The sequence below is a fragment of the Hippopotamus amphibius genome, chromosome 1 (assembly GCF_030028045.1).
Source record: "Hippopotamus amphibius kiboko isolate mHipAmp2 chromosome 1, mHipAmp2.hap2, whole genome shotgun sequence".
Taxonomy (NCBI): Eukaryota; Metazoa; Chordata; class Mammalia; order Artiodactyla; family Hippopotamidae; genus Hippopotamus; species Hippopotamus amphibius.
In genome coordinates this window covers 223219801-223245834 of record NC_080186.1, presented here as the reverse complement: position 1 = coordinate 223245834, position 26034 = coordinate 223219801, and the positions used below count along the sequence as shown (strand labels likewise).

General features: G+C 41.0%; 1 protein-coding gene across 9 annotated transcripts in view; it reads left to right on the top strand.

Moving 5' to 3' along the window:
* The window catches only part of MAST4 (microtubule associated serine/threonine kinase family member 4), a 554707-nt gene that overhangs the window by 244435 nt on the left and 284238 nt on the right, over window positions 1–26034 (top strand). For 2 of the 9 annotated variants that reach the window (XM_057742087.1, XM_057742070.1), the window contains exon 1: window positions 15374–15396. The exons of 6 other annotated variants lie outside the window; for them this stretch is intronic. Coding sequence is in view for 1 of the 3 variants with exons in the window: in XM_057742123.1 (XP_057598106.1) it covers window positions 15322–15396 (75 nt within the window). In the remaining 2 variants the exon portion in view is untranslated. Of the gene's footprint in view, window positions 1–15321; window positions 15397–26034 lie in introns of those variants that run through there. One more of the 9 variants, XM_057742123.1, reaches the window with a different exon arrangement.

Here is a 26034-nt window from a genome sequence, read left to right as displayed (position 1 = left end):
CAGAAATTAAACATTTATAAACCATCATAGTTCAGATTAGTGAAGTTGCATGAAGAGGTTTTACGAGCTTACCTTTTCCAAGAAGGCATTGATTGTGTCTTTTTAAAGTTAACTTTTGTGTCCACACTGCCCACCACATAGTATTTGCTTGTTGAATAAGTACGTGAAAGAACAAGAATTAGACATCAGACATAGTCTCTCGAGACTATATCCACATCAGTGGTGGTTTTTAATCATGGTTAGTATATGCATTGGTAGGCCATGGATGAGGAGCAAATAGTCCCAAACATAGCTGTTTCAAATAGCAAACATTTATTGTATCAGTTTTTGCAGGTCAGGAGTCCAGGAGCAGCTTGGCAGGGTGATCTGGCTCTTGATCTCCGACAAGGCCATTAAGGTATTGGCTAGAGCTGCTAGCATCTCAAGGCTGGATTGGGGGAGGAACTGCTTCCAAGGTCACTCAAGTGGTTGTTGGTAAGATTTAGCTCCTTGCATGCCATTGGAATGAGGGTCTCTGTTCCTCACCGGGTTTTGTCTGGAGACCCTCTTCTGTTCCTCTTTACCTTGGCCTCACTGTAGGGCAGCTCACAACATGGCAACTCACTTCCATCAGAAGGAGCAAGTGAGAGCAGGACAGAAGTCATAGACTTCGGAGACCAAGTCTTGGAAGTGACACCTCATCACTTTGGTTGTATTGTAGTCTTTAGAATTGAATCACTGAGCGCCAGATGAATGCCAGGAGCTGAGAATGATTGGAAGTCATTTTAGACACAGCCTACAGAGTCAGAAGTGGGAACAGACGGTGTCCTGGGAGCACCTCCACAGGCAGAAGTGGGCACCCCTACTTCACAGCATGGTTACCTTTCACACATCTTGACGTTGGCTCATGTCACATTTATTCCAAGTGCATTTGTGTGAAGTCTCCCTTATGAGATAGAGTTCATTAATGAGAGGGACTTTGTCCTGTTTAATTTTGTGACTGCAGTACATGAGCTGTTTGGCACGTATATATTTAAAAAATAATGGAACCCGTGAATTAGAAAAGTTGCATTCAGAGCTGGACGAGGTGGTGTTTGTTCTCTTAATTTGGGTTTTTCTGAACGCAGAGCTGGAAATGTGGATTGGAGGGCAAGTCGTTTGAGAGGTGATCTCAGGAAGCAGGAACGAGGGCAAAGATGGGATGTGGTAGGAAAGTCTGTCTGAGATCCCCGCGATGGGCACACTCCACTGAGACCTCCTGAGACGTGCGTGGAAGGCGCGCCCCCCAGAGTCATCCGTTGGAAGGACTCCTACAGGAAGCTAGAGGGTATCCACCACTGGCTCCAGTCCCATAGGTTGAAGGTTGTCCCAGAGAAATGAACCCCTCCACACTCTGGGCCTGGCAGGCTCCCAAGGTCTTGGAGAATGCCTGGGGCAGCAGTAGGAAAATGCCTAATGGGTGTGTTTATGATGGGACAGCATGAGTAGCAGGTTGGCCTGAGCTGGCTCTGCCTCCCCTCTGCAGCTGAGGCTGATGTTGGGGAGAGAACCGGATGGGCCCTGAGGAAGGAGAGGCAAACCACCCGTGGAGTCTGCTACACTGGCAGAGGGGGACTGTGGCTTGATCACATGCAGGACCTTAGACCTTGATGGTCAAAGTGGGAAAGTGAGGGAGATCAAAGACCTATTTGGCCCCTCCCTGGGATGTAAATGCATAAATCCTTTGGTACAGTAGTTTCTGGAAGATTTAGGCTATTTTACTTTACTATTTCCACTTGAACAAAAGGAAAGCAAGAAGTTGACCTCAGTTTTGAAGGGTTATTAATTGCTCTCATATGTGCCAATGTTTGCTGTCCAGAGGAAGCGATTACAAGTTTCTGTGTTGTCTTTATCCAGACACATACTGACGGATTGCCTTCCTGATTTTAAATCTGATTTACTTTTTATCTAATTTTGAATCAAGCACTGTGCGTTTGCACAAGAAAGCCCTTATGCCCATATTATTGTAGGAAGATCTTTTGATTGTGCTTTTTTTTGAAACTGAAATGTCCTCGTTTGAAGTATTGACCTAGACAAGAGTTGTGGTTACACAGTTACATGGCCAGCCATTAAATGTGTTCTTTTAAAAAATTTGAAAAGTTCATTAAATACCAAAAAGTATAGAGATTGACGTAACAAACACTTCCATAGGTGACATCTAGAATTAAGGAATGTTTACATTTTGTCATTTTTCTTCCGACAGTGTTCTTAATGAAAGCAATTCAACATTTTTACAAGCAAAAAAATCCTTAAAGCATAAAAGTATGACTGAAAACTCCTTTCCAGGCTTTTGTTTCCTTGTCCCATACTCCCTCCCAGAAGCAACCCCCATCATAATTTTAGTGTGTGTTTTTATTCTCTCATAAATATTTCGCATTTCCCCCAATACCTCCCATTCAGAATTTTTTTTATGTATTTATGTTGATTCAAATAGCTTTAGTTCATTTAAAATTCTAACTAGTGTTTCCTCTTATGGATGTCCACAATTTCTTTTATCCTTTTCCTTAATAACAGACATGTTAACTGTTTTGAGTTTTTTACTATCATAAAAATGCTTCAGTGGAAATTCATGTATGGATTTCTTGCTGCCTGTGTGTAAGGATTTTAGGATATGTGCCAAGAAGCAGAATTACCAGGTTACATGGTATCTATATGGTATTTCAGTTAATAGATATTGCTAACATTTTTGCTAAAGTGCTTGAACCACTGTATGTTTCTATAGCAGATTGCTGTTTTCCCTCATACTCACCAGTACCTGGTATTTTTAAATTTTTGCTCTTCTGATAGGTGTAAAGTGATTATTTTGCTCTTTTATTTTGAATTATACTAAAGAGGTTATCTTGTTATATTTACTGCCCATTTGGTTTCATCTTCTCTGATTTTTTGGGTCACATCTTTTGCCCGTTTTTATTTTATTTCCTTTTTCTATTAATTTATATATTTTACATTTTAGGAATATCTTATTTCAGTCTGTCCCTTCCTTTAAAATTTATGACTTCATTCAGAAGGCTTAAGTTTTGATTCAGTCCAGTTTACCAATCTTTTTATAAGAGTTTTGCTTTTCATACCTATTTAGGAAATATGTTCCTATTCATAGGTCATAAAAATACCTCATATTTCATTTTTTCTTCTAAAATTCTTAAAGCTGTGTTTTGACATTGTTTCTCATTATCCTTATTTTTTTTCTTAGTGTGGTGTATGGTATGAATTAAGTTTATTTTTCCAGGTGGAAAGTAATTTTTCACCATACTGAATTAGTGTATCTTTTCTTTGTGTTTGTTATTCTGTCTCTATTTTTTGCTACCTTCCCATCTGTGTAAGGGTCTGTTTTGGGGTTCTCTAGTTGCCCAGTCTGTTTATTCTCTAGTGAATACCATAGGATTTAATTACTACAGTTTTATAATAAATCCTGACTTCTGTAAGGCAAGTCCCCTCTTCTTCTTCTTTTATTCAGAGTTGATTTGTATATTTTTGACTATTTAGACTTCTAAATTAATTTTTGAAAGCATTTTTCAAATTCCATCAAAACAAATATACCCAGAATTTCAATTAGAATTCTAATGGCTCTTCAAATTAATCTGGGAAGTATTTGAGTCTTCCCATCTATGTATAGTATATGTCTTGTATAATTCTGGTATTCATTTGTGCCCATTAAAGTATTTTATAATTTTTACTATATAGATCTTGTTCACCCTTTTTTTTTTTTTACAATGTTTTCTGTACATTCATTCTCTTTTTAATTAGCATATACATTGCATTAGTTTAAGTTGTACAATGTAATGGTTTGATACATGTATATGTTGTGACATAATTACCACAAAAATTTCAGTTAACATTCATCTCCTTACATAGTTACAGTTTTTTTTTTCTGTGATAACTTTTAAGATGTAATCTCTTAGCCACTTTCAAGTATACAATGTAACGTTATTAATTGTAGTCACCATGTTGTACATTACATTCCCAGGACTGACTTACGACTGGAAGTTTGTGCGTCTGACCACCTTCACCCATGTTGCCCACCCATTCATGCTCTGCCTCTGGCAACCACCAGGCTGTTCTGTTTCTATGAGTTCAATTGTTTAGATTCCACAAATAAGAGAGGTTATAAACAGTATTTGTCTTTCTCTGTCTGACTTATTTCAGTTCGCATAATGCCTTCCAGGTCCATCCATGTTATTGCAGATGGTAAGGTTTCTTTCTTTTTTATGGCTGAATAGTATTCCATTGTAAATATATACCACATCTTCTTTATCTATTTATCCATCAGTGGACACTTAGGTTGTTTCCATGTCTTAGCTGTTGTACATAATGCTGCAGTGAACATGGAGGTGCAGAAATCGCTTCCCAAATTCAGCATATGCCTGGAATGAGAAAACATTTAATAAGTGTTAGTTATTGATGGTATCAAGATGGCTCTCAGGAAATGCTTGTTTATTACACCTCTAACATTGACCCACTTCACTTCTAGGTATAAACTCCATGTAACTGATTGTGTGAGAATTTTGAGCATATTCTACATTTGTGAATGAACACAGCATTAAAGCCTAGACCCGGCAGTTCCAGGCTTTGTGGGATCACTGATGACTCAGATCCCCTGTCGGTACAGAAAGCAATCACATGTAGCAGAAGCATACAATAGGTACTTCCAGTTACCCCATTACAGGGCAAATCCTGGGTTAAGCTCTGTGAAAGTAACTGAGCAGTGACTGCAGACTAGGAACAGATGGCCTCATAGCCGGCCTCAGAGCGGCACTGCATCTTGTTACCCCTTCCCTCCTGTATCCTGATTGCATTATAAAAGCACCGTCCATCCATGGTGACACAGTGACTTTCCCATGCTGTCAGTGCACTTCCACTCTCATTGTTCCAGCCGCCCAGGGGAATGCAAAATAGGAAGGAAACATGCTAAACAATCAATGAACAAAGTTGTTTTTTTTTTAAGTGAGAGGATGGGAAGTGGTGGGAGGGAAGTGCTGAAGCACAGGGAATAGAATGAGGGCAGACGACAGAAAGACAGAAGCAGAGGAAGCATTTGGGAAGAAAAACAAGAAAGGCTGCTGACGAAAAAATACTCCAGCAGAAAAAGGAAAAGGTGTTCCTTGCCAAGAAAAACGTGCTAATCTTATGCAGCTGAAACAGATATTTAAAGAAACATTGTAAGACTTTTGTCTTTAACTCCTTAATACAATACTTAATCTTGAAAAAATACTTAATCCTAAAGCACTCCTAGAGGAATCAGGGGTATTCCTTGATTTCCAGTAAGGAGCAACACCTCTATAAGTGTGAACCTCTCTTCTTGTGCAACAGCAACAAAAAAACAGAGTAGCAGATTTTACTGTCTAAATCAAATTGCAAGGTCCTTAGAGGAGAGTAAATATTTTTGTGAATATGTTTTTAAATAGTTAACCATTATACATAGCTCTTCCTGTGACCTAACTCTATTGTATATTACATGTATTAACTACTTTAATTCTCCTAACAGCTTTATGAAATGGCCATTTTTACTGTCCCCATTTTACAGATGAGAAAATAAAGGTATAAAGAGGTTTGAAATGTGGCTGACATCACAGAGCTGGAAAGAAGGAAAGTTGGAATTCAAAACCAGGCAAATTGGCCTCACTGTCTGTGCTTTTAACCACTACCCCAAAGGATCTCTCACTGGTCATAATCCATCCATAATAAGATATATTGAACCACATATTGAGGGTAGCACTGGTTTATCAGTTTGGCTTTTCAAGTTCAGTGACCTCAAGTGTGCTGTGATGTTTCATAAAGGACATGCAAATTCCTGCTAAATCCAAAACCTTATTGCCGTATTGAAAGTACAATTCTAAGAGAGCCATAAACATGTGACTTACAGTCTCACTCATGTCCTGGCTTCCAGGAGAAAGAGCCCTTGTACAGCACAGCCTTCTTCCTGCCGCCGCTGCTGTCATTCACTCTGAAGAGTGTGAGATGCTCAAGGACCATGCTGTCCCCATTAGATATTCTTCCACTTGTACTTAAATCATTCATTTCATGTGATATTGCACTCAGTGACAAGCTGTCATCAGCTTCCCTAAAACCAGGGGCTGCATTTAATTCACTCTTTAGTATCTCTACTTTCTAATTATCTTTGAATTTGATAAAAATAAATGGTAAGATAAAGATATCCCTTGGAAAATTGTTGCATAGTAGAAAGACTCCAATCCTGTGGAGGCAGTTGTTATGCCCATTGTACAGATACGAACATCTGCAGGTCTTTGGGTCCTTTTCCACTATGATCGAGTGCCTTCCACACATGCTATGTACCCCACAGGGCAAAGCCTAGCAAGTGGAAACACTGGTGGAGAAGCCAGAATGCGACGTTTTACATTCTCCAGATAAAAGTGGGCTTTGGTTCAAGAGTGGCAAATGGAATTGTAGGAAAGTGACTGAACATGAGGGTCTTTCTTTTTGTACCTCTTTAAAAAGTTCATGTCTTCTCAGCATCCAGGGTCATATTAATGAGAGAGAGTGACAAGGTGACCTTTCACCCATCTAACCCCCTGCCCCCAAGAATTTATAGTGATTCGTTTTGTGGTTAAAAAAAACACACGATTGTCACTGTGTTATGGGTTAGCAGTGTTATATCAGGCGTTCAGTGATGTAATTATGATTGGCTGTGTATGTAGGCACTTAATCTCTTTCACATACGAATCTGTGATAAGCAGCTACAAGATGAGGGAGAGAGATCAGTTAAACAGCATTCTACCCTCATCTACAAAGCCAGGCTGCTTCCCCCTTCCTGGGTCCCTGACCATTCTCCCCATGGCTTCTGGAACAGATGAAACTTATCAGAATGGCTTTGAGGAGTCTAGTGCCTCCCTCTGCTTAATTTAAACCCCAATCAAGTCTAATTATCAGAGCCATATTGCTTGCCAGCAATAATTTGCTTTGGGTACAACTCAGAGCTGTGTTGAAAATTTTATTTTGCCTTTAGAAAATTGGTTTACCTTTAAATTTTTCCCTCAGATTTCCCTGTGGAAAATTGGTCCTCTTAATTTAGGTGTCTTGTAATTTTTCTCATTAAAAAAAAGTGTGGCATGTGATATCATTAAATTTTTTTTCTAAATTGAAGTGACTTAAGTGGGTTGACATATGTGCTGCAGTATAATTGTGCTGTGTTTTTGGAGCTCAAGTCAGTAATTACATCCATAAACTTATTGTCTATGGTAAAATATGTTAAGTGGTCTTCGACACAAAATTCATTAATTTGAATCAATATGTAATGTTCTGAAATGCTCTAACAAAGGATCATTGGCTGACGGGTATAATACAGTCTAAGACCCAAACATTTCTCTCTGAATGGCAGTAAACGTAAACATTTTCTAAATAGCAAGTCAGTACTGTGATTCCCAAACACACACGTTATGAAGCCTGCAAGAAATTTGCACTATGACATGATCCCAGTAATTGAATTCACTGGTTTTTATGTAAACAGGGTATCCTGGATATTTTTGATCTTTACAACATGGAGCCAACTTTCAGAGAGGGTCTTGGAATTTCCAGCCTTCAAATGCAGCGTGCCTCATTATAGATGTGGATGCTGAGGTCCAGAGAGGCTGAGTGGATGCTGAGGTCCAGGGAGGCTGAGTGGATGCTGAGGTCCAGGGAGGCTGAGTGGATGCTGAGGTCCAGGGAGGCTGAGTGGATGCTGAGGTCCAGGGAGGCTGAGTGACTGGCGGGGAGGAGACTGGCCCCCAGGTTGTCTTTTCCCCACTACCCCTCAGAGAGTGCCGGAGCTCCCTTCTCCTTAGAATCTTAGCGGATTAGATGCAGACTAGCTTTTCCACTTTCCTAACATTGAATAACTTGAGAAGGCAAATTGCATGTGCGGGGTTGGGAAGTAAATTTGAATTCAAAGCAAGAATTTCATCAGGAATCCAATCCCAGGGTTTTCTTTTGACTTGAGACTGCAGACCTACCAAAATTACATTAATGTGAAACCCTGACAGGAGAAAAATCCCCGTCATTAGATATGTGGTGCTTCACAGATAATATCTAGTTCACTCTTTCAGCATTTCTGGGAAGCGGAGCCAGAGAAGAAAAGTACCGTGTGGCTTAACAGAGGTGTGTCCCTTGTGCTCAGTGCTAATGCACACCCCGGATTCAGTACAGCAAGGGCCGTTTTGAAGGTGGAACAGCACATGCTGTGGAGGAAACTGGGACTTGGAAGAGGAGCCAGAAGGGAAGCAGCCCTATGGTTGCTGCTGTTAACTTGTGCTCAGTGATGGAGTGGGTACCTTTTATCTTTTCTTTGACCTCCAAATCACTTTGCACCTTCCTCTCTCCCCCTCTCCTTCCCTCTCTCTCTCTCCCCCTCCCCTTCCCTCTCTCTCTCTCCCCCTCCCCTTCCCTCTTTCCTTCCTTTCCTCCTACCCTCCCCTCCCCCCTCTCCCCTTCCCCTTCCCTCCCTCCCTCCCTCCCACTTTCCTCCTCTACCTCCCTCCCCCTCCCCTAACTCTCTCCCCTCCCTTCCCCCCACTCTCCTCCTCTCCCATTCCCCACTCCTCTTCCTTTCTCTTCCTCTCCCTTCCCCTCTCTCCCTTCCTCTCTACCCTCCCTCCTCCTTTCTCTCTTCTTCTTTCCCTATCCCCTCCTCCTCTAGGGACCTGTATCCCCCTTCTGTGCTCTTGGTGTATGGTTGAGTTTGGCCCAATGGGGGAACAGGCAATTGGAGGGAAGGAGGGACAAACAGAGAACGTGATAGAAGTCCTTGTTCTCTGGCTCCCTTCCCCAGCATTAGCCCAGGCTGGCTGAATGCTCTCCCGAAGGTGACCCTCTGTACCCAGCTCTCTATTTCAGGTTCTGTAAGCAGCTCCCTCCCTTTTGCCTCTTCCGGCCTAGGGGATGTGAAGGAGCCCTACTTCTAAGTAATTCCCTTATCAGAATTTTCTCCAACCACCTGGTCTGTGGGTGCCCTCTGTTTCCTCCAGGAACTCTGACAGAAACACAGGGTATGGATGAGCTGGTGCATCATTTAAATACATTTGCTTCATTTACTGGTTTGATAATTGTTTAAAATTATTTATCCAGCATCTACCACGTGCCAGGAGCATTGAGATAAAGCTCCTGGCCTCTTAGAGCTTACAGGAAAAAAAAAAAAAAAGACAAACATATACACATATAATGTACTGTCAGGCAGTATTAACTGTTAGGAAGTAAAGGAGAACAAGGGGGAAAGGGAGTGATGGGGGGGGGTGTCCTCTTACAGGTGATGTTTCCTGAATGAGGGAATAGGCGTACTTTGCAAAAATACAAAAATACAAGGAGTGTTTTCCAGTGAAGGGACTCTCAGGGACCCTGAGCTGGGAAGGTGCTTGGAGGGCTCTAGGAACAGCACAAAGACCAGTGTGGCCAGAGTGAGTGAGGGGTGAAGGGGAGCTGCTGGAATCCAGAAAAGGCACCAGGCTAGGTTGCCTGAGGCTTTACAGGACCTGGAAGGACTAGGGACAAGTGGAAAGGAAAGGTGTGGAGAGTTTGGGGAAAAGTGATATCATATTTATTTTATTAGGGTAGCTTTGTCTGCTGTTGGACAGACAGACTCTACGGAGGACAAAAGTAGCAGAACAGGGATGGGAGCCTGTTGCTGGTGTCTGGATGACTTGGATGGTGTTATTGGTTAAATTATGTCTCCCCTCAAATATGTTGAAGTCCTAACCCCTCTACTTGAAAATGTGTCCTTATTTGGACATTGGGTCTTTATAGTCGGTGATCAAGTTACAAGGAAGTTTTTGAGGTGGTCCCTAATCCAATATAACTGATGTCCTTATAATTAAGGAGACATTTGAACACAGAGACAGACACGCAGAGAGGAAAGATGATGTTAAGAGACACGGAAAGAGGGTGGTCATCTAGAGGCCAAGGAGAGAGGCCTGGAGCAGAGCTTTCCCTCTCAGCCCTCAGGAGAAACCAGCCTTGCGGACCCCTTGCTTTCAGATTTTTAGCCTCAAGAACTGGGAGACAACACATTTCTGTTGTTCAGGTCACCCCATTTGTGGTATTTAGTCACAGCAGCCCTAGGAACTGAGTACAGATAAATGGCTTGGGTGACACTGATAATGGTAAAAGTAAGAAAGGTTGAATTTGAAATACATTCTGAAGTCATCACCATGAGGACTTGCTGATGGGTTGGATATGGTGGTGGGGTTGACGTTCGGTCCATGGGAACTGAGATTAAGGACAAGATGGTCAGTGACTCCTAGGTCATTGGGAGAGTGTTGGTGGCCTTCCCTGGAGATGAGGAACACTGAGCAGGGCAGACGTGGGAGACAAAGGTCCAGATCATGTGGGTTTGCAGTCCCTGTTTGTCATCTCAGAGTAGGCAGTTGGCATTGAGGGGGGAGATGTTAAGGCAGAGTCATGAGTGGTGACCACCCCCCTTCCTCCCACAGACACTGCAGAGCCTGGGCTCTTCACTCGCATCGGCTGCCACCCGAGGTGCCATGGACGCCACGAGTTGCACACAGATGATTCCTGTTAGTACACAGACGTTTTTATATAATGTTCAATGTATTTTTCTTAGTATAGGTTAGAAAAAAGATGTCACTAGCACAACCAAACCGTGATTTCAAGATGTTATTACTTATGCCATCATTAAAAATTGAAGTATATAAGATTTTGAAGACTGGAGTCCGCTTTTTAAAGAAAGCAATTAAGAAGTGAATGTCTATATAGCAGATGTAATAGTACACATAGTACATGGATGTGGGGAAAAAGTAAATGACCGAAGTTTGGGACAGAGCCTGAAGCATTTGGAAGGAGTTACTAGGTGATTCGTATCTCATGAGAGTGTTTTTTGGTTTTTGTTTGTTTGTTTGTTTGGTTTGGCTGTGCTGCTTGGCTGGTGGGATCGTAGTAGAACCCACACCCCCTGCAGTGGAAGCACAGAGTCTTAACCACTGGACCACCAGGGAAGTCCCCTCAGGACACTTGAAGAACACTTCCTTGGTCTGTTTTTTAACTGCAGGTCAAATTATCAATTTAGCAGTGGAGACCAGCATTTGTTTAAAGAGGAACTAAACCAGATCAGAAAATAGAGTGCACTGCTGGTAGTATTGGGAGGCATAGTTTCATGATGCAAAATGCACTTCTCAATGAGCATCACGGTGAGAAGTTAGAAAGTCACTGGGTTGGCTTTCACAGGTGGGAGTATCCCTTCCCCTATCCTGTTTTGGTGGCTCTTCTTGTGAACCAAGTTGAAAAACCTGGGTTTGAAAGGAAACAAGAAAAAATGATGTACTTTCATCTTTACAAGGTTATGAATTATGAAGTTTTCATAAATTACTGTGGGATTAGTTCCGTGGGTTTTAGAAGCCTATGATATCATCATTGAAAATGTGTTCTAGCACATTACTTCCGTGTTCATTTGGGTTTCTGATCCCTATTTTGATATACCTGGTAATTGCTAGATCTTCCCAGCTTGTGAATTCTTCCGATCGATTTATTTTCATGGAGTTTTTGACTTTGTGTGGTCCTAGATTGCTTTATTGATGTGCAGGGGCACTTTTATCAGGGCCTGTTTGCAACAGCTTTGTTGTAGTACTTAAGTATAGTACTGAGTAAGAGCTTCCATTGGGGATGAAATATATTTATTCGGACAGAAGGGTGTCTCAGAGTTGGGTAAAAATGCTTATTCTTTTCTCAGAATGCATGTGATTATTTTCAGAATGAAAACTCCTTTGAATGGATTTTTAATAAATCCTCTAGGAGCCCTTGAAACAATTATGTGATTTTTCTGTTTTTTTCTTTCATTAAAGAAATGGAAATGTCTAATGATATATTTCTTAAAAAATAGTGTAACTAATGGCAAAATTATAGATACACTTAGTTTAAAATTTTTCTTGTGGCTCTGCTTTTGAGACAGAGTAATTTATAGCTGCTTTAAAGAGTTAGGTGTTTAAATAATCTGATGTCAGCCACCAAATTCATTGGGCACCCATAATTTCACACCTGATATACTGTTTTCCACAGAGCATTCTTGTAAATATGTTTATGTGATGCAAATTAGGCAAAAGCACTACGCTATCAGATCTGTAATGTTTAGGGAACAATAATTTCTTTAAAAAGTATGATCTGGGGTATTAAGGGATGTTTATAATTTCTGAAATGACTTAACAGGAGAAGGCTTGATGAAAGCATTTAGCATGGAGATGAAATATGTCTCATTAAGTTTCCAGATTATGCACATGTCAACACTTCTTTTGTCATCTTTCAATAGTTTATTTACATAACTGAGGGCTGCCACTTTTATTAGTGGTGGTGATCACAGCAAAATGATTTTGCTAAGTTGACCTGAGCAATATAATGTGATTCTGTTTCCATAAAGCTAATGGTGAGGAATCTAACCCTCCTCCTTCCGCCCCCCGCCCCTGGCAGTAAAGAGTCCCTATTTACATATGTAAATAAGCCATTCAGTTGAGAGCCCTGTGGGGCCCGCTCAGGTCCAATCTGTTATTTTGCTGATGTTGATGGCATTAGCCAGGAGGTAAATGGTACCAGGAGACTGATGTCTCAGTCTGGAATGACAGATACCAGAGACTGAAGGCTGTCATTTAGGACGAGAAATGGATTCTTGGGACTAAGAATTTGGGAAAAGACAATGAAGGCACAAATTTTGTCTTTAATGTTGGCCTGAGTGATAGAATTTAATGTTTTTCTTGGGCATGGAAAGATATATGTCCAAATTGTTATATAAGGATGTTGGTCTCATGCCATACCATTTTTGAGAGGCTTGTTCCCTTTCTAAAGAATGTAAAATATTTCATAATTGAACTCAGTGAGCTGGCTAATGCTCAGATATGTGTTGTTTGTACCTTCCCTGGATGTATGAGGGAATCTGGCCTGTAATAAGGAAGGAAAGCTTTTAAATTAAGGTCTCCCTGCAGTGAAGAAGGCAGCATGTCCAGCTTCTAATGAATTAAATTATTCTCAAGGGTTCCTATCTAGGATATAGCTATGTCCACCTCTCTACAAAGCCTCAGTAACTCTAGAATACATGAGCCAGTGACCATCACCAACTTTTTTTGTCAACGAAAGAATACAGTGTGACTATTTTTGAAAATTAAGATTAGTCTAAGACATGAGTCATATGGACGAAAAGTTACTGTGAGTGTTCAGAATTCCTTTATTTCTATTCCATATGCAATTCATTAAAATGACATTAATCCTCCAGGCTCTTCTTTGGTTTCTATTAAGAGGTATTATGGGAATCTGTGTAAAGATATTGATTATCTCATAGGCCTATTTGTTCATCACAAGCAGACCATTGTTACAGAGTCATTGTACTCGATAGTAAATGAGACAAAATGGAGACCAGGTTTTAAAAACCCACCTGGCCCCTCCATTCCCCTTGAATGATACGCTTGCTCTCTTTAAGCCAGCCTTTCACAAACTGGGAGTTTAAGAGTGAGATTCTCAGTTTAATATCAACATCTGCCCCCTGCTGAGTTCATGGTGCAATTAGCTAATTAAAAAAAATAACATTTTTCACCTTGAAGTCAGAAGAAGAGCAATAAACCACAGGCTCAGGATTTAGTTAATTTGCACATTGACTGTAATTGTGTATTTAACACCAAGATTAATTTTTTTCCTGATAAGTGGGAGCCTGGCACCATGCACTGAAACTCTTAAATCGGTTGTAATCATTCCATAGGGAGGCTGATAAAGGCAGATAGTTCTCCAGATATATTAATGAGGATAATTATTTATTTACATCTGATAACTTTTTTTAGGAGAAAAAGCATTAAAACCTTTCTGATAAACCATTCAAATTAAAGGAGACTTCAAATCAAGCTAAATAAATTATCTGTGATTTAAAAAAAAAAAAGCTATTTCTTATGTAAAACTTATTGATTCTATTGAATGCGGAGCCATGCTCAATTTTGTTTGTTTTGTTTTGCCAAATATTCAGTGAATTAATGAGAACAATTTCTGCTGTCAAGGCTTTGGTACATTTTCTAGGTCAACTAAGATTTAAAAGTATTGCCTTGCATTTTTTTCGGAAGAGGGTAGGGAAAGAATGCGTGTTGGCAGGGTAGTTAGTAGGAAAAACATAAGTCTGACTTGCAATCTGCTACTTATGACATTTCCTTTTTGAAAGGTAAGCGTTACACTTTGGATACCGAAGCAGTGATTGTTGGCAGTTTAAGTTGGTGTGATTGATCCATGTCTTAAAAGTAATAGAGCTGTTATTCTCAGAAAAAAAAAAAAGAATTCTCAAGTATTGTAATATAGACATTGCATTTTTACCTGAGTAGAAGGTCTTTTCACTCTCCTCTGTGAGCAAATACTAACTTGCATCTGACAGATATTTCACTCCCTATGTAGATGCTCACTTGGACCAGGGGCTTTAGGCCCAGGGGCTTTCTGAGACCATCCTTCTGTTGCTTTCATCTCTGTATCCCTGAAGTTGATGTTCACAGTGGATTGTGCTTGCTTCTTAGATTCTTGTTTACTGTTGCCCAACTTTGAAAGATGGAGAAGTGAAACTCCATACCATTCATGGGGGCCCCTATTCCAAACTTTTCCTTTAAAATATAGTTGCTTGGGGGTTTTTGGGGTCTGTGTATTTGACGTGGAATGAGAGATTGGGGGTGTTAAGCCTTTCTATGTGATCCATTTGTCGAATATATATTCAAGGGTTGGTCTAAGAAAAAGACCACCCTTCTTCACAGGTTAGGTTATAAACAATGCTCACTCTCTGTTCGAGCCAATAAAATTTAATTGCATTCAGGGGCAGAGTTTTCGGTGGCTGCCAGACACCAGGAATTCTGCCAGGATGATGAAGAGAGAGGCTTCTAAGGCAAGAGAGTTTTCGTGGCCTGGGGGAGGACTGTGGTTTCCATGTCTTTTTGGTGATATCCAAATGGGTGGCAAGTCTAAGAATGCCCCTTACTGCCTTCTGCAATTCAAGGAAGATTGACTTCACGTTCAGGGAGGTGGTGCTCCAGTTTTCCTTAGTATTCTTGAAATATAATTAGAGACAATATCAGGTAACAGGAAAATGCACATTTGATGGAAAATGTGATACTGGGCTGTGTTCATGTCTTTATCACACACAAGCATATACAAGGCTGTTTTTAATAAAATGATTTGCACATGACATGTGCTTTTGTGGGGGAAGGTCGTGTCGTGTGTTTTTATTGTTGGATTTTAGCTGAAACAGACAAGAACAGTGCTGTTAAACACTGTCCCTCTCCCTTTTCTGACCATTTTCCCCCATCATCCCACGCCCCACCTTCTCTCCCACCTCGTTCATCCCCATCTTCCATTCCCTGTCAGGAAGGGCAGCCTCCGAAGAGCCATTTCAACTCAGCCCGACATCGCCAGAGACTAGTGGACCCAGCTGCTTCAAAAGTGAGTGTGTCCTGTCGCATGGTGCATGGCCGTGTGGTCCCTGTGCTTGTGGGGGTTTGTTTATGCTGGTGTATCTGAAGGCCTTAGAGGGGACAAAGTCTTCCCTATTAATTGAAGACCATTCACACCAAGGGAGTTCTGGTGTTGAACCACCAGACCTGGAAACAAACAAAACCCTGATAAGTAGCACCCACTGGTGTCTGTGGTGTAAATATTCTTGCCACAGCCAATTTCAAGCAGCAGTGCGACAAAAGTGACCTCAGAGCTGGGAAGAGATGCCCAGTGGAGCGCTATTATATACAGATACAACTGACATAGATTCTAGTTAAAATATAGCCAAATAATTAGGAAGTGAACCAGTTTTGAGTATCTCTTACTTTTGTTTTCAATGCAATGTATTTCCTTGGAAGTTTAGGTATTTTTAATCAATAATAATGGCTGTATTTAACAACTGGCTTATAAAATTCCTGAAAATTTACCAAGCTGGTGTGGGTGGGCTCCAGGATGATAGTTCTACCTGTGATATATTTGTTGAGAATAGTTTTAAGTCAGTTTGGTCACGCCCAACTCTTACGGGCTACAGAAAAGTGGCTGAGGTTTTGAGAAAGGATTTGCTATTCCCACACAGCTCAAGGCAGTCGCAGGGCAGTTCTGCTGCACACAGACTTTTATTAAACAGATATTTCCTGGCAAACAAGCACAAAGCATTCCTGCAGCCTGTCCTATAAACTCACTGAAATCCCTGCTCTCAGGCCTTCTAAGTTCTCCAGCCAGATCTCTTTGGAAGGTTCCACTTAAGGTTGATGAGCTGACAACGTTCCAGAAGCAGGATTCTCTCATTTTTATGGTGGATATCATGCAGTGAGGCTCCTCTGCCCCAGCGCTGGACAGATTGAACAGTTGGGCCTCGGGTGCCAGTCCTAAGGGTCCAAGTTACAGACCTTCATAGATTCTTATTCTCTGTTCATATAAAAGTAGAAGATATCTCTAAATTGACTTTTCCAATTTACTTACCTTAAATACCACTAGTTTCAGCAATGGAAACCTGTCACTAACGTCCATTATACTGACTGGGAGGACACTGGTTTGGATTTCAGCAATGAAAACCCATTTCAGTATGCCAAATAGCAAAATCTCTGGTGTGCCTGAGATATAGATACCTGTGATGTAATGCTACTTGACCACCCTGGGGGAGTCAGTCCTGATCAGGGCTACTGACTGTGGATAGGTTATCCTTTTAACCAATACATAATATTACATTGCCTGTGTGGAAGTATTTCAAAGGGGACTCCAAATGTCATCGCCTTTTGTTACATTTATTAAGTACCAAGGGTGTCCCCCTCCGTCCCCCCCCCCCCCCCCCCCAGCCCCAAGCTCCAGACCACTCACTTTGGGTCAGGATCATTGTGAGGAAGTCATGAAAGTTCTTTTAGTATGTGAGGGAAAAAATAAACTGGCTCTGAATAAGTTGAATGGATTCATCATGTAAGAGGTGAATTTTGCTAAGGTAGAGCACAGCTCAGAGCACACCAGGTCCTTCTCAGACCCCACCTAAGAGTTTTCATTAATGAGGCACTAAAACATCCTTTGGTTCAGCACATCCACTGTTACACCCAGCATGTACCTCTTGGTCAGTGGTGTTTTAAGGACTCAACTCAGCATGTGCTTTTGTTCCTCCTCTTTCTTTTTTCCTGCATTCATTTCATTCTGTCTTGGCATTTTCAGAAATATTGTGCCTCCCCATGCAAAGTGTTGTATGTTACACTGTAAATTAGCTGTGTTTTTTTCTAGTGAGTCTTTTTGTTGTTCCGTTTTGTCTTGAGTGAGAATCATGGCTTCTTTTTCTAGACACACTCTAAGAGGAACTCATTAAACTGCTATAAAAAAGATGTCTGGTACTTTAATGTGCTGTGTGAATAGATTCAGCCAGTGTTCACAGATAGGCTTTAAAGGTCAAATCCTTTCCTCCCCCAAATACTGCAGTACTAGAAATTTGAGAAAGACCTAAAATCTTTTTCTAACATTAGGAACTGATGGGGGAAACCACATTTGCTGTGTGGATAGGTTACTTGGACCATAAATAGCAAATGGGAATATGCATCAGTGTAGCCAGTGACCTTTTGTTATAAGCACATTGGTGCTTAGAGTCTGCACTGTATTATCTTCAACTCAGTAACCTGAGTCGTAGTAAAGAACCCTGGCAAATTACAGGGACCCATGTTCTGGGGGTCCGTAACAACTTACAGTAAACCAGATGCCACATCTTTTGAGAACACTGGTTTTGTTGAGTGGGCATTGTAATCTGGGGAGAAGTGTGATCAAATAGAGATACTTAGTTTCCCATTAGCAATACACAGTGGTGGGAAGAATATCCTGGACTGGGTTGTACATTGGGCTTTGTTATAAACCAGCTCCATGGCCGTGGGCAGCCACGTAACCCTGAGTCCCATTGCTCAAGGTTTTCTCTTCTATTAAATGAGAGTTTATTAAATGTTCTCTTAATCCAGTTATGGAATTAGATTTCTTTTCCGTCAAGGCTACTTATAACTAGATACTTTACCATTTAGTCTAAGATTTTCAAATGGCATTTCTCAATCCTAAAATCCCTCTACAAACAGCATCCTTCCCCAGGACTTGCAAAGTATTATTACCGGGCAGTCTTCTAACAGTGTCTTTAACTGATGTTAATTTTTAAAACAGAATTACTTTAAAGCTATGGGGGAAAATATGGATCAGAACCAAGGGGCTCACTTTCTGCTCAAGGAGTTGGCTTTTTTTTTTTTTTTTAGCTTGAATTTTTTCATCTTAGTCTTTGAAAGCCTTCGAAAGTGCTTTGAGTATAGGAAAACAGGCTTTTAGATCTGTTTTATTTGAATAAGAATTAGGGAGAAATCAAACATAAGTAGTGTACCTCTGATTAGCTACACCTGTCTACTGGGAATGTCTACAGTGTCTTTCGTTTGGAGAGTAGGCTCACCTGTCTGTCCCCCTGTATGAACGCGGTAACACACTAAATGAACAGAGAATGAAGAAAATGGGCAATAGGAATAATAGTTCAAAGACCACAGAGCAGTTATTTGTGAAGCTGGTAGAGGCTTCTGTTAAATAAAAATCAGTTTGATATGGGAGCATCAGGGACACGATCTGGAGAGACAGGAGGTGGACAGTAAAGAACAGGAGAGTGTACAGAGGATTAGTTTTCAAATCTCCTGGCGTTTCAGCACAAAAGGATGATGAAGATTTATTCTAGATGAGCTGTCATTTTTCATTGGAAGCTTTGCTGATCCAGAATAAATAGGTTCATAGAGATTGTATTGAAATTTTGAGCATGTGACAGTAAGTAGTGGTGGGCAAAGCATCTAATAAATTTCAAAACCAGAAAGGGTTGTAATATTCTATCCTCTTAAAAAAACAAACTCCCCAAATGGACAGCTATTCCAGCTAACCAAAACCCTGCATGTAATTCTAAGATACATTGTTTCAATATGCCATAGGGCTTGAAAAACCCTTTATACTAACTCTCAGCGATTTCTCTCCCTTTTTCTAATGAGAATAAGGTTTATAAAACCTGGGCTCTCCTGCTGAGAAAATCTGCCCAGAGCTATCTCAGAGCAGATGGTCTTTTTTTTCTCACTACTATAAACCTTTTAGGATTGATCCTTTTTTCATTTTTATCTCTCTGAGAGTAAATGTCTCTGAGACCTTAGAAACTCACTGTTCAGAGGGGGCAAGAGGCTGCATTGACCAGAGTTCATAGTTGTAAAGATGATGTAGAATAAAAGCCATGGAAATCATGGAACTGTGTTTCTCTCTATAATAGCAAAAGAAAATAGATTGATTTTTCAAGCACTAAGGGGATAGGCTTTAAAATATCCACATTTTTGAGCCTTATTATGCATTGAGTTTCTGGATGGTAATTAACACCTTCCTAGTCCCAGGAATTTCAAGTGTTAAAGAATAATTTCTTCTTTTTTGGAGGATGCAATACGTGTTACTATATTTAAGGATGCACAAAGATGGGGAAGGGACTGGGAAGATTGGTTGCCTTAATTATTCTGGGACTATTTTAGTCACATAAAATGTTGTACTATGTAAACTTTTTTTTAACAAAGGCTTTTAAGGGTGGTACATTGCTGATAAAAATTTTTGAGGCAGCTTATAGTTTTTGTTTGTTTGTTTGTACAGCAGCTGTCGATGGCTGTGCCTTTAGTCCCAGCTAAAGTGGGTGTGAACCTCATACCTGAAACTTAATAGCTGTGACTTTGGTGCAGTTACTTTATCACCCTGAGAAAGCCTCAGTTGCTGCATCTGAGAACAAAATAATATCTGCCTCATGAGATTATTTTGAGGAGTAAGTGAGAGAATGGATGAAAAGTTTTTTACCGCATAGGTAGGCACTTAATGAGTGCCAGAAAAATTGTAGCTATCCTCTCAATTATGATTACTCTTATGGTTATCAGGTAATCATTATATAACTTTTCAAGGACTTATTTTTCTGTCTTGTAAGATAAGGGATTAGGACCAGATGATCCTTGAGGTAGAATGTCTGCAATATTGAAAGTCTGTACAGTTATCCTTATTTTTGAATGTCTGGCATGTACTTAGCTGTGTGGTAAGCGTGGAGGAATATAACTGATAGGACTTGGTTCTTACCTTTAAGAATGTAGGATAATTGGCAAAGAAACAGTGCAGAGACAATAATCAATTGTTTGGTAAACTGTATCAGAGCTGCATTGACTTTGAACCAAGGGCATCTGGAGCCACAGTCAGAAAAGGCTTCCTGGAACTGATGGGTTTTCATCTGGGCCCTGAAAGATGGAAAGAGCTTTTTAAAGCCGAGTGTGGGCATGAACATTATGAGAATGCACTGGGTAACGTGACAGGCCAGACCAGCGTGGAGGGAATAACTTGACATGGAAGGGATGCTCCTGTATGGCTGTCCCTGGTGGGATGCAGGCAGGCTTTGCAATCACACAAACTGTTCTCAAGTGCTGTGTACCAGTTGTGTGGCTGGGGGAAAGTCTCTTGTTTCCTCATCCATACAATGGGGGAATAACACCATCTGCCTCATTAAGAATATTGTTATAATGAAATGGTTTGGTAAAGCCATTCTGTAGAGGGATCGGGCTATTTTGGGGAGTAAAATGACAGTTCTTAAACCAGACACAGTCGGCCTTACAACCCAGCAATCTCAATCCGAAAGAACTGGCCACTGTCGGAGGACACAGATGCTTCTTGTTGTTACACCAGAAAGTTCAGGAATGTTGTGGATGTCGACAGTTGAGAGTGTGATTGGGAAAATAGGGTGCGTCACGTAACATCTAGCGGTTAGAAGCAGCCGCCTTGAAGGGACAAGCAGCAATGTGGATGGAGTCTAAAACATATTACTCTGTGAAAACAAGCTTAAACAAATTCAGTTCTTTATTGCCATGCTTGTAAGGCCCATTAAAAATACATACACATCATACAACTTGGGTTTTCCAAGAACTCATACACGTAGCTGAATAGTCATCAGGCACAGTAGAAAGGTGGGCTGAAGGCAGGGAAGGGGTGTGGGAAGTTAGATATGCAAGTAAATAAACTGATGAGTGGGAATCATCGTCTCTGTGTGAGGAGGATGCTTAACCCTATGCTCTCCTGTACACGTGGCTCTCCCCATGCGCAAGTAGAAAGAGAGGCCAAGACATATGGTATAAGGGAGACTTAAAGAAGTCTCCAGAAGTGGAAGCAGTGCTTCTACAAGTCATGGAGCAGCACTTGTGTCTGCCTGCTTCTAGGTGCTGTACACACAGGACTAACAACTGTACTTCTCACGGCATCCTCAGGAGGGCGGTACTGTGGATGGCCTTCTGGCAGGTGAGACCGCTGCAGCTTGCATGGGGTAGCACAGCTAGTAAAATGGGAGCTGGGATTCAGACCCAGTCAGTCTGGCTCTTGGGATCCCTGTACGTAAGCATCCTGCCTGGCTGCCTGCGATGGACGTAATTGAAGTGATGAGGGAGGACCAGGCCCTCCCCACCCATGGTGCCCAGGACCACGCCTGGCAATTGCAACAACTTCCTTTTTGTGGAGGCTGCCAATTTTTTTTTTTAATTACTTATGCTTGCGTGTGTATGCATGTGTGTATAAAACTTTTTATTGAAATACAACCTAGATTCACAAGCGTACAGCCTGATGAATTTCCACAAACGGGACAATCCTGTGTGACCAGCACGCATGCTAAGGACAAGAAGATGGTGGGCAACCCTGAAATGTCAAAACTTCTGTAACTTTTACTGAGCGTGAAGTTAAGGCTGCTGGAAAGCGACATCATGGAAAACATAAGCCTTTAAAAGCGAAAACAATAGAAATGTCAAAGACTCTAAGAATTGCGACAGGCTTTGGGTATTTCTAAGGCGTAGGAAAAACCCTCTACTTTTTCATCGATTTTTACCACAGTTAGTTGCTTCTGTTACGAATGGTGCAAGGCACAGAGCCCTTGTGGAGGAAAGCAGAAAGTCTCTCAGTGAATTTAAGGCAACCTCACGTTATCAAAAGATAAAACATATTGAGCTGCAGGCCTTAGACATAAATAAATACATAAGCAGCTATGTGGTGTGTGGATCACCAGGAAGGCCTTGCAATTCACAGGTAAATGAATTTTCACCTCTCCTGATCATTCTCTAACTCATTGGGCACCTCTTTGATGTTCAATCGCAATGCCTATGGGCTGCACTTGTCAGCTTACAGGACAAAGCTGTGACAATGTGTCACACTCAAAGGGTAATGTTTTCCCATATTCCAGATAATCAGTTCCCTTCAGGTTCAGGCTGAGTCTGAGGCTGCATTTTGGGGCTACACTTTCAGTGTGATCTGTCTACCTGGCACACCTGTGCATGGCTCCCTGCTTTTGGCAGACAGCACAGAGAAGGTATAAATCGCTTGCAGGAGGACCAGAGCTAGTACACGGGGTGAGGCCCAGTTAGTCCCTGAGCTTAGTCACCACACCATGCCCTTTGCACCACGATCTAGGAGGGGCTCCACCCTTTCCCGGGGGACACCCTGTACTGAATGGCATTTCTCAGGGTTCCAAAGGAAGGCAATCACAGTACCCACAGTGATGTTCTTTCTGCCTCCAGTGCCAGAGACCTCCTTTGACATATATCCTGCTCTCTGGCCACTTGACACCACAGTACTGTGGACCTATGTAATGCTGCAAAACTATCTGAAAAGCATTCATTCCTTACCGTTCCTGTGTGTGTCTATCCCAGTTTACAAGGATTTATTTCTTTGTCAGCTTACAGAATTCTAGAGCCCTAATAGTTCAGTTGAAAAATGGGCAAAGGGCACCCCAATGTTTTTAGCCTAACTTCCCTCTACTCAGACACATACAAGTAATTCTATAGAAAGTGGATTCTACTTATTTATTTTCCATGATTCTGTCTATAATGTGTGACATAAACACAGTATTGAAGCACTCAAAATTGCAGGGCTAACACATGCCTTTGGAATTCAGTTCCAGTAGTTCATACCGAATGATCTGGCTATTTTGTGGTCAGGCATTATGGGATTTAGTGCTTAGGCTTGAAGGTGAGTATAGCCTGCTGCCTTTTGAAGAATCACTCCCTAATCTTTAAAAAAAAAAAAAAAAAGTCTTTTTATTGAGGTATCACATATATACAGAAAAGTACAGATATTTTAAGTTTGATATTATCCGAAAGAACTTAGTGGCTGATTTTTTTTTTTTTTTCCTGTAAGAATAATACATATCCAGGGCTTCCCTGGTGGCGCAGTGGTTAAGAAGCCACCTGCCATCACAGGGGACATGGGTTCAAGCCCTGGTCCAGGAAGATTCCACAAGCCGCGGAGCAACTAAGCCTGTGCGCCACAACTATGGAGCCTGTGCTCTAGAGCCCGTGAGCCACAACTACTGAGCCCATGTGCCACAACTATGAGCCCATGTGCCGCAACTACTGAGCCCATGTGCCGCAACTACTGAAGCCCACGCGCTTAGAGCCTGTGCTCCGCAACAAGAGAAGCCACTGCGATAAGAAGCCTGTGCACCACAACGAAGAGTAGCCCCCACTCTCCACAACTACAGAAAGCCCATGTACAGCAATGAAGACCCAATACAGCCAATAAATAACATAAATTAAAAAAAAAAAGAGTAGCACATATCCAAAAATTGCAGCTGTCAATGAGCTTTCACACACTGACTATACCCAGGTGACAGCACGGAGATGTAAAACACGGAGCATTTACCAGCACCCCAGCAGACCCCTTGTGCTGCCCTTGTAGCAGTTTTCCGAATGTGTCAAATTTCTATTTTTGTTTTCGAAGTTGCATTTCTTTCCTGGTACTGCTTGCCAGCATCCTAATTCATCATCCAGGAAAAAGATATTTGTTTTTAAGAAAAGGATGGGATTGGGCTTCAAAATAGAGGTAAAGAGCAAGTGTAAAAACCACTGGCTTTTTAATATTTTAGTAGCTGGAATTTCTATTTGAAGTCCATTTAAATGTTGTGACTGAAAATGTTGAGGGGGAAGAACTGTTTAGTTTGGCCTGTTTCTCTTTCCTAACACAGATTTTTTTTTGCAGCAGCAGCAGTTATCTTTTTCTTTTTTGTTTTGTTTCAGCTGGCAAAGGGTAAGTAGGCATAGGTGAATTGTTACAGCTCCACCTCTCTTATCCCTTGGTGGATTTTTTTTTTCAAGGGCTTTAAAAAACTGGTGAATTACATTTGTTGACTTTGCTGGGAGTCATCAGAGAAGTGCTTACCGAAGACTTGTGTAACAGGCAGTTGGCCAAGATGAGATAGCAATTTATTCGCAGGAAAGGTGTAGGAAATCTTTTTAATTCAGAGGTGAAAAGATCATCACTTGGGTTAAGTACAAGTTATCCAATTAAGCTCTAGATTTATGAAGAATTACTGAAATTGTTTCTTTGCCTTCAAGGACTCTATCCTGTTTGCCCCTAATACCCCTCTACCCCTAAGGCAAAAAGAAAAACAAATCGGAACATAACCAGCAACTCTGAAAAAGTAATTGAAACCTTTAGCCTTATCTTGCCTGGAGGGTTCTGCGGATTCTGACAGGGTTTTGGAAGGAGTTTCTTTGCTGGCAGTACTTGAGAAGAGCAGCCTGAGCATCTCAGACATACTTGCTGGCCAATTCTTGGAGACCATGGTATCTTTTTGTAACTGGCTTGAGTATCTTGATAACTCCATTGCTTGTTTTAACATTTTTTTCAAGTTAATTTTTTTAATAAGTTCTCCCTTTCCGTTATCTCACATGTATTTATCTGCCTCTTGCCTGAAAAAGAGACTTGACCATGATGTGCCCAAGTATGATTTTCTTTGTATTTATTCTGCTTGGAATTCACTGAGCCTCTTGGATATGTGGCTTGAAGCCTTTCATCAATTTTTTGGAAAACCCTTAGCCATTCCCAGTTCAAATATATCTTCTACCTCATTTTCTCTCCTCTCCTTCTGGGATTTCATTTGTACCTATGTTAGGCAGTTGATATAGTCCCACAGATCTTAGACACTCTTTTTTGGTTTTGCTTTATGCTTTATTCTCTTGGTGGTTCGTTTTGGATAATTTCTATCATTTTGACATAAACTTTACTTATCCCTTCTTTTGCTTTGCTCAGTCAACTGATAGGTCCATTTCATTCTGGTATCTTTCAGTCCAGATTTTCCTTTTGTTCTTTATTGTTATTATAGTTTTTATCTCGCTAGTGAAACTTGCCAGGTCTTCATTCATGTTGTCACACATCTTTGCCACTGTATCCTTTGCACAGTTATTTTTGAGTCTTTGTCTGATAATATCAAGATTTTGGCTCTCTCTGCATCTGTTTGTATTGCCAGTTTCCTTTCTTAACCATGGATCTCAACAGTACCTGGCACAGTTCAAGCAGAGAGCGGAATGACTCAGCACCCTGACTCAAGTGGTGTGGCATAGAAGAGACACACCTTTTTCTGGAGCTAAATATTATTTACCTCAATTTCTACTGTTCTTTCATTCAAAATTTTTGGCACGTACTCAAAATTATAAACACATGAAAAAGCAACATCTCCTGTTTCTCAGGCATCCTCTGCCACTTAGAATGTAAACAATGACAAGACACCATTGTTGTTATATTCACAATCAAAACAAGATGTGTAAGCTACAAAATCACACTTTAAAAAATAACTTTAAAAGCTAAGGGCATAAGTAAACCTAAAAAAAGGTGAATTCCAGAGTAGTAACCTCTTGAAGGAAGAGGCCCATGGCTATCATGGAATGGCAGGAGGAGGAGAAACCTGCCATAGGTGGGGAAGAGAGGAACCAGACAAAGTGCTAACATACTTTTCATTTCTAGCTTTTGTTCCCGTCTTCATTCACGTAATTGAGAGTAATAGTCTCTTGTGATTGTCTACTTCCTGAATGGAAGTGGAAGTCTCAGAAATAGATTTGTCCAAGGAGATCAGGGAATTTGCCAATAGGGAAAAGGGAACAAAGATACGCCTAGCTATTCATAAATAGGGACTCAGTCGTGTTATTCTGTCACTGTTAGAAACACAAGGATGTGGTGATGGTCCTTATTTCCTGGGTGTATCTTTCACATGAACTGTAGACCTATAGTATGGTAGTCATGTGTTTTTATGCTTTGGGTTTA